This window comes from Neopelma chrysocephalum, unplaced genomic scaffold, assembly GCF_003984885.1.
Source record: "Neopelma chrysocephalum unplaced genomic scaffold, ASM398488v2 Primary Assembly neopelma1_94, whole genome shotgun sequence".
Lineage (NCBI taxonomy): Eukaryota > Metazoa > Chordata > Aves > Passeriformes > Pipridae > Neopelma > Neopelma chrysocephalum.
The window spans coordinates 2,558,378-2,570,541 of NW_020897756.1; the positions used below are offsets into that span (position 1 = coordinate 2,558,378).

At 44.9% G+C, this 12,164-nt stretch overlaps 1 protein-coding gene across 1 annotated transcript; it reads right to left on the minus strand.

Annotated features, from left to right (window-relative positions):
• Nucleotides 1-1,624: 1,624 nt before the first annotated feature.
• On the minus strand, nt 1,625-11,555 carry ACTR5 (ARP5 actin related protein 5 homolog). Its single transcript, XM_027693915.1, has 9 exons — nt 11,157-11,555; nt 9,535-9,764; nt 8,526-8,695; nt 7,495-7,712; nt 6,974-7,156; nt 4,784-4,906; nt 4,131-4,270; nt 3,089-3,221; nt 1,625-2,575 (listed from the first exon to the last, which is right to left on the minus strand). Exons 1-9 carry the CDS (start codon nt 11,538-11,540, stop codon nt 2,327-2,329), a joined length of 1,830 nt encoding a protein of 609 aa, XP_027549716.1. The 5' UTR covers nt 11,541-11,555; the 3' UTR covers nt 1,625-2,326.
• Nucleotides 11,556-12,164: the final 609 nt, after the last annotated feature.

A 12,164-nucleotide genomic window follows, 5' to 3' on the forward strand; every position in this document is an offset into this window, starting at 1 on the left:
GGCAGAAGCCAATGCACAGAAGACACAGTCCAGACCCCTTTCAGTTTTGGAGAGCCCTGTGCCAGTTAGATGAACAAATTCTTCTGCACATGGGTATGAGAAAACCTTGCCACAAGTGTCACAGTGATGAAGCTCCAGAAGAACTCCACCAGTATCATAAAAAATAATGCCTTTGTGTCCTCCTGCAATCAGTACCACACACTCCTTCCACTTGAATGGTGCCAGCACCAATGCTCATGTAGCATCACAGCCAAATCATTACCAGGGAACTGAACTTAAATGGGTAAAATTAATCCCATTCTGCAATGTTCACACTTTTCATGATGTTACCCCAAGCAACTGAATGCCCACTAGCACACTCAGAACAGCCTGTGACCATGATCATGTTGTCCAACTTCATTACTTTCTCCAGCTATTGCAGAGATAAAGTAAAAAATTAACAGCTAATATTCGGGAGATCATAAAATTATGCTTCCTTAAATCTGTTTAAGCAGCTGCTCTGGCATCTCTGTACAGAATTAAACAGCTCTACTTTGAATTCATGCAAGAGAAATGTCTGGCTCAATTCAGCCAAACATTTAGAAGTCACATAATCATCCACTACAGATGCCCTTTCAGGCCTTCACCCTGTAACAGTTTTATGCACAAGACACTCATCTATTTGGTAGCCAACATCAAGTATCAGAACAGATTTCCATACCTTGAGTAGCCACTCTGCCTAAAGTAGCTAAAGATGTGTCAGAAAGGGGTCAAATAGCAATGGGACATCATTTACTCCACTCCAGGTCACTGAAACCGAGATCAGAAAAGACATGTTGGGGTGTAACTTTGCCCTGTTTCAGCACAGCACAGTTTTTCCACATTCTTTACAACCCATAGAATTCCCCTAATGGTCCTGAAAACTGCCTCCAGGCAGCCAGGGATAGGATTAATAGTCCAAACCTGAGGTCACCTGGAGGCAGAGAGCTGCCTTGCCCTCCTCTCCTGCCCAACAGTCTGTTGGGAAAAGGCCAGAGGCCCACCAAGACCTGTATCCCACCTGAGTGACCAGTGCTGGGTGCCACAGGGGCTGTGTATGAGAGCAGGTCTGCAACAACCCCTCCCTCACATGCTCTCTTGAAGAACACGCACTGCAGGACCTCAATGCACAGGCGAGACCTCAGTGTTTGACCAGACTTCTGGGTAATACTTCTGGAATTCAAAAATGTGCATATTGCATCCTGTGGCAACAACTTCAGCATCGACAAGCACCTCATGTCCTTTGCTTTGAATCTGCCAGGTGACAACTTATCTTGATGCTCTGCGGCCCTTAAGGACAGTAAATCACCACCTCTACACCTTCTTTATACCAGTGATACGATCTGGATATTTTCCCTATAGTCTTACCTTTTCCAGCTTTTGCCAAAGTGATGGAGTCTCCTTAGGTTTCAGTTCAACATTATGTATTGACTATTTTTTGGGAATGCAACTGCAAGTTGTTCAGTGGAACGACTGAATCCTCAGTCAAATTTAAGCTGGAATACATTGTACACCAGGACAGGGGACTGCCTGCAAACCTGTGTTTGTAAGCAAGGGACAGCCAATGCTGTAGTCTCTGAAGAGTCAAATCGCTGAAACACATAAGTTAGTGGTAAAGCAAAAAGTTTGCTTTATTGCTTAATCAACTTTTGATCAAAAAGTCCCATCAAAGAGCTGCCCTGCTCAGCACTACTGCTGTAAAACCACTCCAGGGCTGCACAAGACCTGGCAGTCCCTCTGGACTGTGCTTTATGGAAGGTTGTGTCTTTATGTGACCAGTTATCCAGCTTCAACCACGTCATCGATATCATCACTGACATCAATGAAACCACCTGCTGGGTGGTGCTTTAGCAGAACGCGTGTAGCACGAAGGAGATCGAACAGGCCATAGAGAAGACAGAAGGCCAAGCTCAGCCCCTCGTCCTGCCCGACATGTCCCGACAGAGGATCGCTGCCATGAGCGAGGGGGACCCCTGCTGGGCTGCCTTGGTCCATACAGCCCCGCTGCGGGATCACGAAATAAAACCAGTATAAAACCAGGACATTTAATAAAATTTCAAAAAACTGTAAAACATACACTCTCAAACCCCCCTGAGTCTTACTACGAGACCGTAGATGGTGTTTCCTCTCCCTGTGCTGCTGTGTGTGAGCAGCACCGAGCGCTGCGAGTGCTCCAACCGTGCCAGGTGACACCCAGCGTGGCCTGTCCTCCTCCTCCAAGGGCCTGGATGGAGTCCCAGTGCTCCCGAGCACCAGGGACGAGGTGTGCCCTCCTGCACACTTGGTCAGTGCCAAGGACCCAGCAGGGCTATCCCTGCTCCCCTGTGCCCGAGGCCAGTGTTCTGCTGGGTGCCGCCGCCTCTGCTGCCCGTGGGGCCTGCTTGGGAAGGCGAATGGGGACGTAGACATTGGAAGCACAGTGCTCCTTGAGATATTCTCCCCCTTTTTCTTCATAGTCCTTCTTGGTAATCCAGCCTTCCTCACGGTTCATGTATTCCACTGCCCAGTCCCTAGCCCCATACCAGGCATCCAAAACAGGGCTGGAAGCAAGGTGAACCTGATGGAAGGAAAATAGAACAGCAGTGTCAATTCAGCACAGGAGAGAAAGGCCTTTTTACCCTGATTGCAGAGATAAAGGCCTTTTTACCCTGACTGCAGTGGTAAAGACAAACCACTAAGCTTCAGAAGTCTGAGCTGATTACTCAGTGTCTCTGGGGAAGAATAAAGTTAGGAAAGGGTTTGAAGTGCATTTTCACCTTGGAATCAATTCCTAAGAAATCAATATGAAAATTTCCAGCCAAACATGCTTCTGTGTGCTCGGCCTTTAGCAGAAGCAGATTTTCCTGTTCCAAGGTATCTTCCCTACTCTTTCTACTGACTTCAGAAAGAGCAACTGTATCTTTGCTTAACCTGCATCTTCTCAGGTCAAAACAGCTGTCTGCAGTGTCTTGTCATAAAACACTCCATTCCCATGCTCTAAGGATACCTGCTCTGCACCTCACCCAACCCCAATTACTTCTGAACCCAAATGAACAGGTTGATCACACAAACATAATGTCAACACACACACCTGAAAAGATGACTGGAACGGCCTCATTTCCAGGAGTTCCTTCTGGACTCTGGCTTTCAGTCCAGGGTACATCATATTTCCACCAGTGAGAAAAACATTCTGGACAAGAACAGCTTGTTGCTCCTTTGAGTACCTACGAGGAACAAAAACAACTTCAGCCTTTCTCAAGGACGTCTCCCCTGTGAACTGTAACAGCTCTGAGGAGTACTAATACCTTGCCTCAGGATTCACAGAGAAACTTCCTTCATTTTCTTAGCATGAAAAACTGTGTTTGTTTTCTGGAAATTCAGGGGGTGGCAGAAGAAAACCCTGAAAGCATTCAGTGGACTGTACTCTATAAATCAACAATAGAATTTCTACCTTCTTTCTAGGGTTGGAATTCTTACCTTTCAGAAAATGCAATCTCCCGTGTTCATACAGTTCAGGGGCGAAATCTTGCCAGTGCTAATTTGTCTGGAAACGTCCAGCAAGTGTGTGCATATCATAACTTTAAAATGTTACCCCTGATTTTGGTCTCCCAAAACCAGAGACTGCCAGCTCACTGTTGCATGGGATGGATATTTACAAGGGTTTGTTGTTTCCCTCTGTAACAAGTAGGACCAGGGATCTCCAAAGCGGGATCTGTGCAAGACAATCCAGTGGGGTGCAGGAAGAAGGTATTTTTTGTACCATTAATAAATAAATTTAAATTGTGTCTATTTCACCTTTATCTCATCCTTTTTAATTTTTATTTTTGTGTATGTTTTAAAATGTTCACAATATATCAGTTCAGTAGTACCTGTATGTAATTTATAAATACATATCTATTAGAGGTGTGTGCTCAAAAATTTTTCACTGATGGGGTAATTGATCAAAAAAATTTATAGATCCACTGACTTAAGACAAGCAGAGTTACCCATGACTTTCAGAACATGAAGACATGTCTATTCTGCAATGCTCCACTCTGCCAAAAAGAACTATTCCAACACATTTTCTCAAATTATTGCTAAATAAAGAGTATTTCAAAAGCCGATATCTGAAGTAAGCAGGTTGGTAAACTTACCTCTCAAGGACATATTGCATGGTTTCTGCTATACCAGCCTGATCTTCTCCTATTAGGGAGGGCTGGAAGACAATCTCTGGAGCCCTGATTCTTTCAGTGCCAAGGAAAAGCTGGTGGTACTCTGCCAGGTTAAACACGGGCTTTGAAAAGATGAGATTGAGAAGTAGTGGGTAATTATGTTAAAGAACAGTAATATTCTGGAATAAGAAAAGTTTCCACACAATTCTGTACAAAAAGCAGATGGTAATGCTCTCACAGAGAAAGAAAATGCTGTAAAAGGTTCCAGAAGACCAAGGAAGCTGGACTTTTCCTATAATTTACTCTCCATTGTGCCACTAAGGCTCTACCTCACAGTGGAAGCTGTGTCCACTGGGATGAGATTTCAGGTCCTTGAGCAGGACTTTTTTTTTCCTAATAACATGGCAGTGCTACAACAGACATTGCCTGCAGAGTGAACCAAGTGGGTATATTCATGGTCTAAACCACCAGCTAAGACTGCAAGGACTTCTCCTCTCAATGTCCTGTTCAGGTAGTTTAAGAATCTCTTCCAAGAGCAGGCAAACAATGTTTGCACTGGGAAAAATATTAGCAAACCTGCTGGACAACTGGGATGCAGAAACCTCTGGCACAAGGTATAGACATAGAAATCAAACCTGTACTGCAGCAACAGGCTTCTCAATTTCAGGCTGTTCCTCAGCAAATAAAGGTTCAAATTCATTAATACTTTCCATATCCTCCAGTGACTGTTCACTGCCCAATGGATCCAAATCAGGAGTCTGGAAACAGAGAAGGTGTATTATGGTAGGTTAGGTCAGGTGTGCTGGGCACACATGTGACTGCAATTCACGTGTCACATTTGGAAAACTCAGTGCCAATTTCCTCAAATCTCAACTTTTTAACATGCCTGAAAACAAATATGCCCAGAAAATAGAAGTTAAGACAGACATTCACTCAAAGCACAAAAATCAAACGCTTCCAATAAATTTGTCACAATGCTAGCTCAATCAAGGCCTCAGTCTGCCAGGATCCCAGGCAGCCATGTCCTGAACATAAAATATTAAAACCTGGTAAAATAGCTTTTTATACTGGTGAAAACTTGGTGCTCTCCCAGCACCTCTAACTGCACTATAATTACCATTAAATTCCCTATTTTGTTTGTGTGGGACTGGAAAACAAATATTTGCTAGCTACAAAGCCACCACACAATTTCTGACAGTTTCAACCACCTACCATTTGCTCATGGGATGCACCAAAACCCCTTTATATTTTACACAAATGTGAAGCACTTTCCTAATGAAAAGCATCACTCAAAATCCTACAGGACTCCTGTTGTGAGCTAGCAACAGAATCTTAATTATTTTCCTTATTTTTTGTGTTACAATATTACCTTTAGGATTTTGTTGCTAAATATTTATTTTGGTTATTTTAAACTTGAAACATTTGCTGCAATGACTAGAAAGCTAAAACTAGATCCTTTAAACATTCTTAAGTATCTATTTTATATTCACTTAAATAGAAGCAATTACTCAAACTGAAGTTTGAGCAGAGTTCATTGTTACAGCAAACAAATGCAGTCACCTCAAGTTCTCTCCACCACTTATGCTTTGTTAAATCCATTTCTTTTTACATCTTAAAAAAAAAAAAAAAGACAGAAAGAAACACTGAATTCTGCTGGAGACTTGGCACAGACCCTGGGACAACATAATTAGCTTTTAGACTCCTTTACATGCCAGAAGGATGGCCTGTCTAAAAAATGGATTTGGTGATAATTGTAGGTGCTCTCACAAGGCCAAGACCAAACAAAAAGACTTGTGGATTCATTCCAAGGTCTGTGGTTACACCTAGTAAAGAGGAGCAGTGTGGGATTCATGCTGGAACTTAGGCATAACCACTGAGCAAAATTACAAGAAACTGATAGTCTTTCAATTATCTTCTTTCTAGAACAATTTCTCTTGACAGAAGGCAGAAAGATGTTTTACCACAATGGTAAGTCCATCATCTCCCTGAATTTTGCTCAAACACAATCATTTTGATTGTTACACAAACTACTGATAATCACAGAATCCCAAAATGGTTTGGTTTGGAACAGACCTCAAAGCTCATCTCGTTCCACCCCCTACCACAGGCAGGGACACCTTCCACTAGACCAGGTTGTTCCAAGCCCCGTCCAACCTGGCCTTGAACACTTCCAGGGATGGGGCAGCCACAGCTTCTCTGGAAATATGGATCTCTCCTCTATGCTTCAGCTTTCTGTTTTTCTCTCTGCCTTTTTTCCTGAGCAAAGGCTGCCATAACTAAAAAAGCTCTGTTTTATGTGACTTGAAAGGCAATTATAAGCACATGCAAAAACACCTTAGACCACCTCTTAGAAAGAGCTGCTGTGTGCTAGGCCTGTGTTAGTCTGGCAAAGCAGGCAAACAAGCTTCTCATCTTCAAGACAACTCCAACAACCAAGTGTAGCAATTAACCTTTCATTAAGTAAACAAAACAGAACAGACTGCTTAATTGCACCAAAAAAAGCCAGCATGAAAGCAAAAGGTTGGTTGTTTACCATAAAGTTCTCTGCACCTGAAAGGGAAGAACAGAAAGGAAAACAAATACTGTTTTTAAGAAAAAGCTTGACGGGTTCTTCTATATCATTAATAGAAGGCTACTAATAATTAAGGATGGTTGTCTCAGGATATTCCCTCTGAAAAGAGAGAAGCAGTTGCCAACTTGACCATGACTTGCAGCGTGTTAAAAGCTTAGTTCACCACTAGAAGTCTGAAGGGACACATTTTCAAGCACAGAAATTTAATTCTTTCAGAGATAAGACAGGGATTAACGTGGTCAAAACATCATACCTCTGGCTTGCTGTCCACAACATCTACTTCAATATTGACTTCTGACTGTAGGATTTTCTGCTTTGTTTGTTCAACAGACACACTCAATTTGTTGATGTAAGACTGAAGTTCTTCTGCAGAGTCCATGTTCAGCTCCACCAAAGCTTTGTGGAATTGATCCATTTGACCATCTTCCAAAAGTTCCTGCAGACAGATGAGATGTGATGACCAAGACAGGGTAATCACAACCATCTGTCAACTGTGCGTGCACAGACACTCTGCCTTCATTACTAGATATTATGATGTACACATTTTGGCAGCATTCAAAATACTTCCCAAACAAAGTGCTGTTCAGAACCTGAAAGCACCCTCTGCATCAGCAGTCTCTCCCTGTTATCTCACAAGTAACCTTGGCAAGCTCCTATCAGAAAACACCCAGGACAGTCATAGGTTCTTTACAATGACATGTGACCTTCTGATACAGCTCCAAAGGCAGCCTGCCCTCCTCCCAAAATATCACATGAAAACTTTGCCTTGGTTACCTGTACATACAGCAACCTGTCCAGCCTCTCCTGGTCAAGCTGCAGCTTCTCTTCTCGACGACGTGCATTGAGTTCCTGGAGCCGCCGCAACTGCTGCTGCCTTTTCTCCTGCTTTTCCTCGGATGTCAGAGTGCTCCCCAGCAGCTTGTTGGAGAAAGGCAGCTGCATCTTGTGCACATTGTTCTCATAGTACTCTGGGCACCGCCACTTCTGGAGCTCTGTGTGATTTGAAAGCAAGATAACTGTTTTGTCAGCTGAAGACAATGATTCATATGTTGTACACACTCCATGTAGAGGATGAAAGGTGAGGAAAGAAGGCAGAAATAGTCCAGCCTAGAATTTTGTCACCTCTTGGCAGCTGCCCCCATGCTTGGCTACCCCCTCTGAGCACTACCCTCTGGTCACATACTCAGTGCAGGTGCTTCTTCATGCTCTGATCTCCAGGAAACACGAAGCACTAACAAGTGGAAGTGCACACTAAAGTCTCTTCTCTCCTTCCAAGAGGAGCTCTCACACATTTTTAAGGACTCCCGCAGGCTCCTTCACAAGTGACAAAGTTAAGAACACACTTCTCTTCAACCACTACTTCAGATGACACCGAGGAAATTGTAAAACTTATGGAATTCACAAAAAGTCATGACAAATGTCCTCTGCAATTTTGGAAACCTTAATGCCGATAAGAAATGCAGCTAGATGCAGAAATCCTAACCAATTTAAAGGGGTTTTAGAAGTATAAAGTAAATAATAAGCTCATTTTAAATTATTGTCCTCTGAAACAATCCCAATTTTTATTCACAGATAAATTCGAATTAATACAGATTATTTTTGGTAGTAGTTCAATTTTATTTCTTAATTTTAAATTTGAAACCATTGTGAAGCATGAGGCAGGTTACCAGAAAGACAGCTACAAAGATAGCAATACAGCGGTAGAATATCTCTGGTAGAATCCCAGCCAACTTGAAAACAAGGGATATAGAGGACAAACTAAGCATGGATGAACGCTACCTGGCAGTAAATTACTCTGATTTTACCTTCAGTGTAGTCCTCTGCAATGTAGCTGTGCTCGTGCAGGATTTCCTCCATCCGGCTGAGCGTGATGGCTGCGAAATGCCCGGGATATTTGAGCTGCAGGAGCCGCTGCAGGTACACGGCAGCCTGGCACCCCCCCAGGTTGATGCGCTTGCAGTTCTTGGCATCCAGCCTCAAAATGCAAAGAGACACAGCTCAGACTGGAGAAATCCACGAGAAATCCACATAAAACACACCTCCTGCCTACTTCGGTATTATTTAATTTCTCATAAGGACAAGTAGACAGATGAATATTCACAGATAAATATTTCAAGCTTCAGTTACCACAGAACCTAACACACCTGCTTTTCTCAGACAGCACAATCACTGCTGTGTTTACTGCAGATATTTTCTGAAAGGCTCAGTTCTGCTTTAAAAAAACCCCAAATATTAAATAATTCTGTTTTAACAAGGGAGGTGATGGTTAGCAGAGCTAAAAGTAGTTCTTTAACCTTTGCAACATTTTACAGTTGGCCAGGTGTAACCCTTGAAAACATGAAGCATTTATCAGATCTAATAAAGCCATTGCCTGCAGTAGTGATTCAAAAAAAAAGAAGAAAAAGAAAAAAGAGAAAGTAGAGCAATGTAGCTGAATAACCAGAATGATAAAAGCCTCAAGAACTGCAAAACTCTCACAGAGCACTTTATTTTGTCCCAAAGCTGCTTTAAAACCTATATTTTTTAATGCCTGATTTCACTTGGGGCAGATATCCCCTTCTACTTTTGAAAGTACAAATTTAGGCATGAGTAGCAACTAAAAATACAAAGACAGTACTGCTTCTTCAACTCAAAATTCAACAGAACCTAGTAAAATCTGCAGACCTGGTTTTAAGTCATCAGTGTAAATTAAGACCTGGTAGGAGTTAATACTGCAGGGCTGGAATACTCAGTGATGGAAAAATGGATAGTTGCACCACTTGAAAAGTCAATGCCTGACAAAGAGAAGCTGCACTTAAGACACCAAGAACTCACCTGCCTTCTAAGACTGGCAAAATGTGTGTACACTGATACCCTGAGGATATCACCAAACCACTGCAGGGCCACTTCTGCCTCCTGTTGTGGTAAAAACTGTACAGGCTGTCCACGCCATAGGACACTTTTGGCACTTGATAGCACTCGAAGAGGAGCTCGGACATCATTTGCCTTGAATATAGAGGGTTGCACACTGCTTCTGTCAGAACAATTGGGTGATCAACGCAACCCTGGAAGAGACAAGGGAAAAGAATAATAAAAAAGGTATGAAGGGAAAACCCAGTCATCCTTGCTTCTTCTTTTGAACACCAGCAAGAACTCCTTCAAAACAGCCATGAGAAAGCACTTTATGTGCAGGCTATTAATCACGTAAAATCACGTAAGCTAAATTATATCTAGTGCTTAAGGGGGAAAAAAGATGTTAATGTTAATTCAATCAAAGAATAAATTCCTAATGGTGGAGGAGAATGGACTTTTAAAAGCATATACAAATTATTAAAAATCTAAGTAACCAAAATCTATGCAATGAGAAGGTGAAGTGCGAGAGAAAACCACTGGAAGTTTAGTTCAACACTGGGTAACGTTTTCACTCTTGTGTTGTCACGCAGGCAAAAGGCTCCATGGCCTGAGGAACAACTCTCAACGCAGCTGGAAGTACAGGTGGTCAATAAGCACTAATAATAAGAGCCCTACACAACACCAATAATGTTTATGTCCTTCTCAAAAGCTGATCCTGGATGCAAGTTCTCGGACATAACCTGACAGGACACTGCAGTCCAAGCCTTTCACCCTGCAGCTGAATCCTCCCCTTTTGCTTCACCACAAAACCATGAAGAAATTAACAGCACAGCAGAGCTTCAAAGACCCCCCTGGGGCATACCTTGCCCAGCCAGGTTCACCTCACTGTCTACCCAGGCTGTGACTATCTGTGAGGAGGGGGACAACATATCCCAGGAGAGCCAGAGGAAATTCTAAACCTCCAAATTCCCACTATGGACCAGCCACAACCTCCCAGAATCCCGGAATGGTTCAGCTTGGAAGGGACCACAGTGGGTTATCTGGTCCAACCTCCCTGCTCAAGCAGAGTCATCCTAGAGCACATGGCACAGGATTGTGTCCAGATGGTTCTGGAATATTTCCAATGAGGGAAACTCCACAGCCTCTCTGGTCAATCTGTTCAGTGCTCGGTCACTGCTCAGTAAAGAAGTTCTTCCCCATGTTAAGGTGGAACCTCTCCCTCCACTCAGATCCCCCCTCCCCGGGGCCGGCCCTGAAGGAACTTACAGGAAAGACGAGGCAAGACTATTTACAGAAACCTGGAGTGACACGGCAAGGGGAAATGGCTTCAAATTGAAAGAGAGTAGGGTTAGATTAGATATCAGGAAAAAAAAAATTCTTGCCTATGAGGGTGGGGAGGCCCTGGCACAGGTTGCCCAGAGAAGCTGTGACTGCCCCATCCCTGGAAGTGTTCAAGGCCAGGTTGGACGGGGCTTGGAGCAACCTGGTCAAGTGGAAGGTGTCCCTGCCTGTGGCAGGGGGTGGAATGAGATGAGCTTTAAGGTCCCTTCCAACCCAAAGCATTCCACGATTCCCGGGCGGCTCCAGCCCCGGCCCGGTGTTACCTGCGAGGAGACGCCGAGGCGCTGGAAGACGTGGTCTAAGAGCAGCTCCTGCAGCTCCAGCTGGACGGGCACGTTGCGGTCGAAGGGCGAGCGCAGCAGCCACCGCAGGGGCTCGGGGCTGCCCAGGTCGTTGCCCACCTGGGTCTCGGCGCCGGCCCCGCCGCGGGCCCCGCGGCTCCGCGCCGCCAGCGAGCGGAACCGCAGCAGCGGCTCGGCGGGCACGGCGGGATCCGGGCAGCCCCATCCCGCCCGCGTCTGGAAGGAGCCGTTGTCGATGACCAGCGGCACAGGCTGAGGGCTCCGCACGGCCGCGCTCGGAGCCAGCACCGGGTCCGGGGCCCAGCGCGCGTCCCGGAACGCGAACACCCGTGTGGGCGCCGCCATGGCGGGCCCCGCGTCCGGCCGGGAACGCGGCAGCGCGCGGGGGTTCCGGGACCGCCGCCGCTACGAAATGTGTCAGAATTACCTTATTATCTTAAATCAGGGCGTTCCTTGGTGTGAGATCTTTGTGTGCTTTCGAGCCTAATCAGCAAGGAAGGAGACCTGAGCAGTGGGACAGGCAGCAGCCAGCACAGAATCATAGAATGTTAAGGAGTTGGAAAGGACTTTAAAGATCATCCTGGCCCACCCCCTGCCATGAGCGGGGACACCTTCCACTAGCCCAGGTTGCTCCAAGCCCTATCCAACCTGGCCTTGGACACTTCCAGGGATGGGGTGTTCTTGATGATCCTTGTGGGTCCCTTCCAACCCAGAATATTCTGTGATTTTGTGAGTATTTAATCTAAACCTGTACCAGTGCCTTACCACCCTCACAGTAAATAATTTCTTCCTAATATCTAACCCAAATTTCCCCTCTTTCAGTTTGTACCCATTACTCCTTGTCCTGTCACTACAGTTCCTGATGAACAGTCCTTCTCCAGCTTCCCTGTGGGCCCCCTTCAGATACTGGAAGGTTGCTGTGGGTCCAGGACAGGCCACAAAGATGATGAGGGGTCTGGAGCATCTCGC

Excerpts from the sequence above, each read along its gene's own strand:
- ACTR5 (XM_027693915.1), bottom strand. The coding sequence starts at position 11,540 with ATGGCGGCGCCCACACGGGTGTTCGCGTTCCGGGACGCGCGCTGGGCC. Across the intron at positions 9,765-11,156 it reads GCCTCGGCGTCTCCTCGCAG|GGTTGCGTTGATCACCCAAT; the intron begins GTAACACCGGGC and ends TGTCTCTTCCAG. Across the intron at positions 7,713-8,525 it reads TGCAGAGGACTACACTGAAG|AGCTCCAGAAGTGGCGGTGC; the intron begins GTAAAATCAGAG and ends CAAATCACACAG.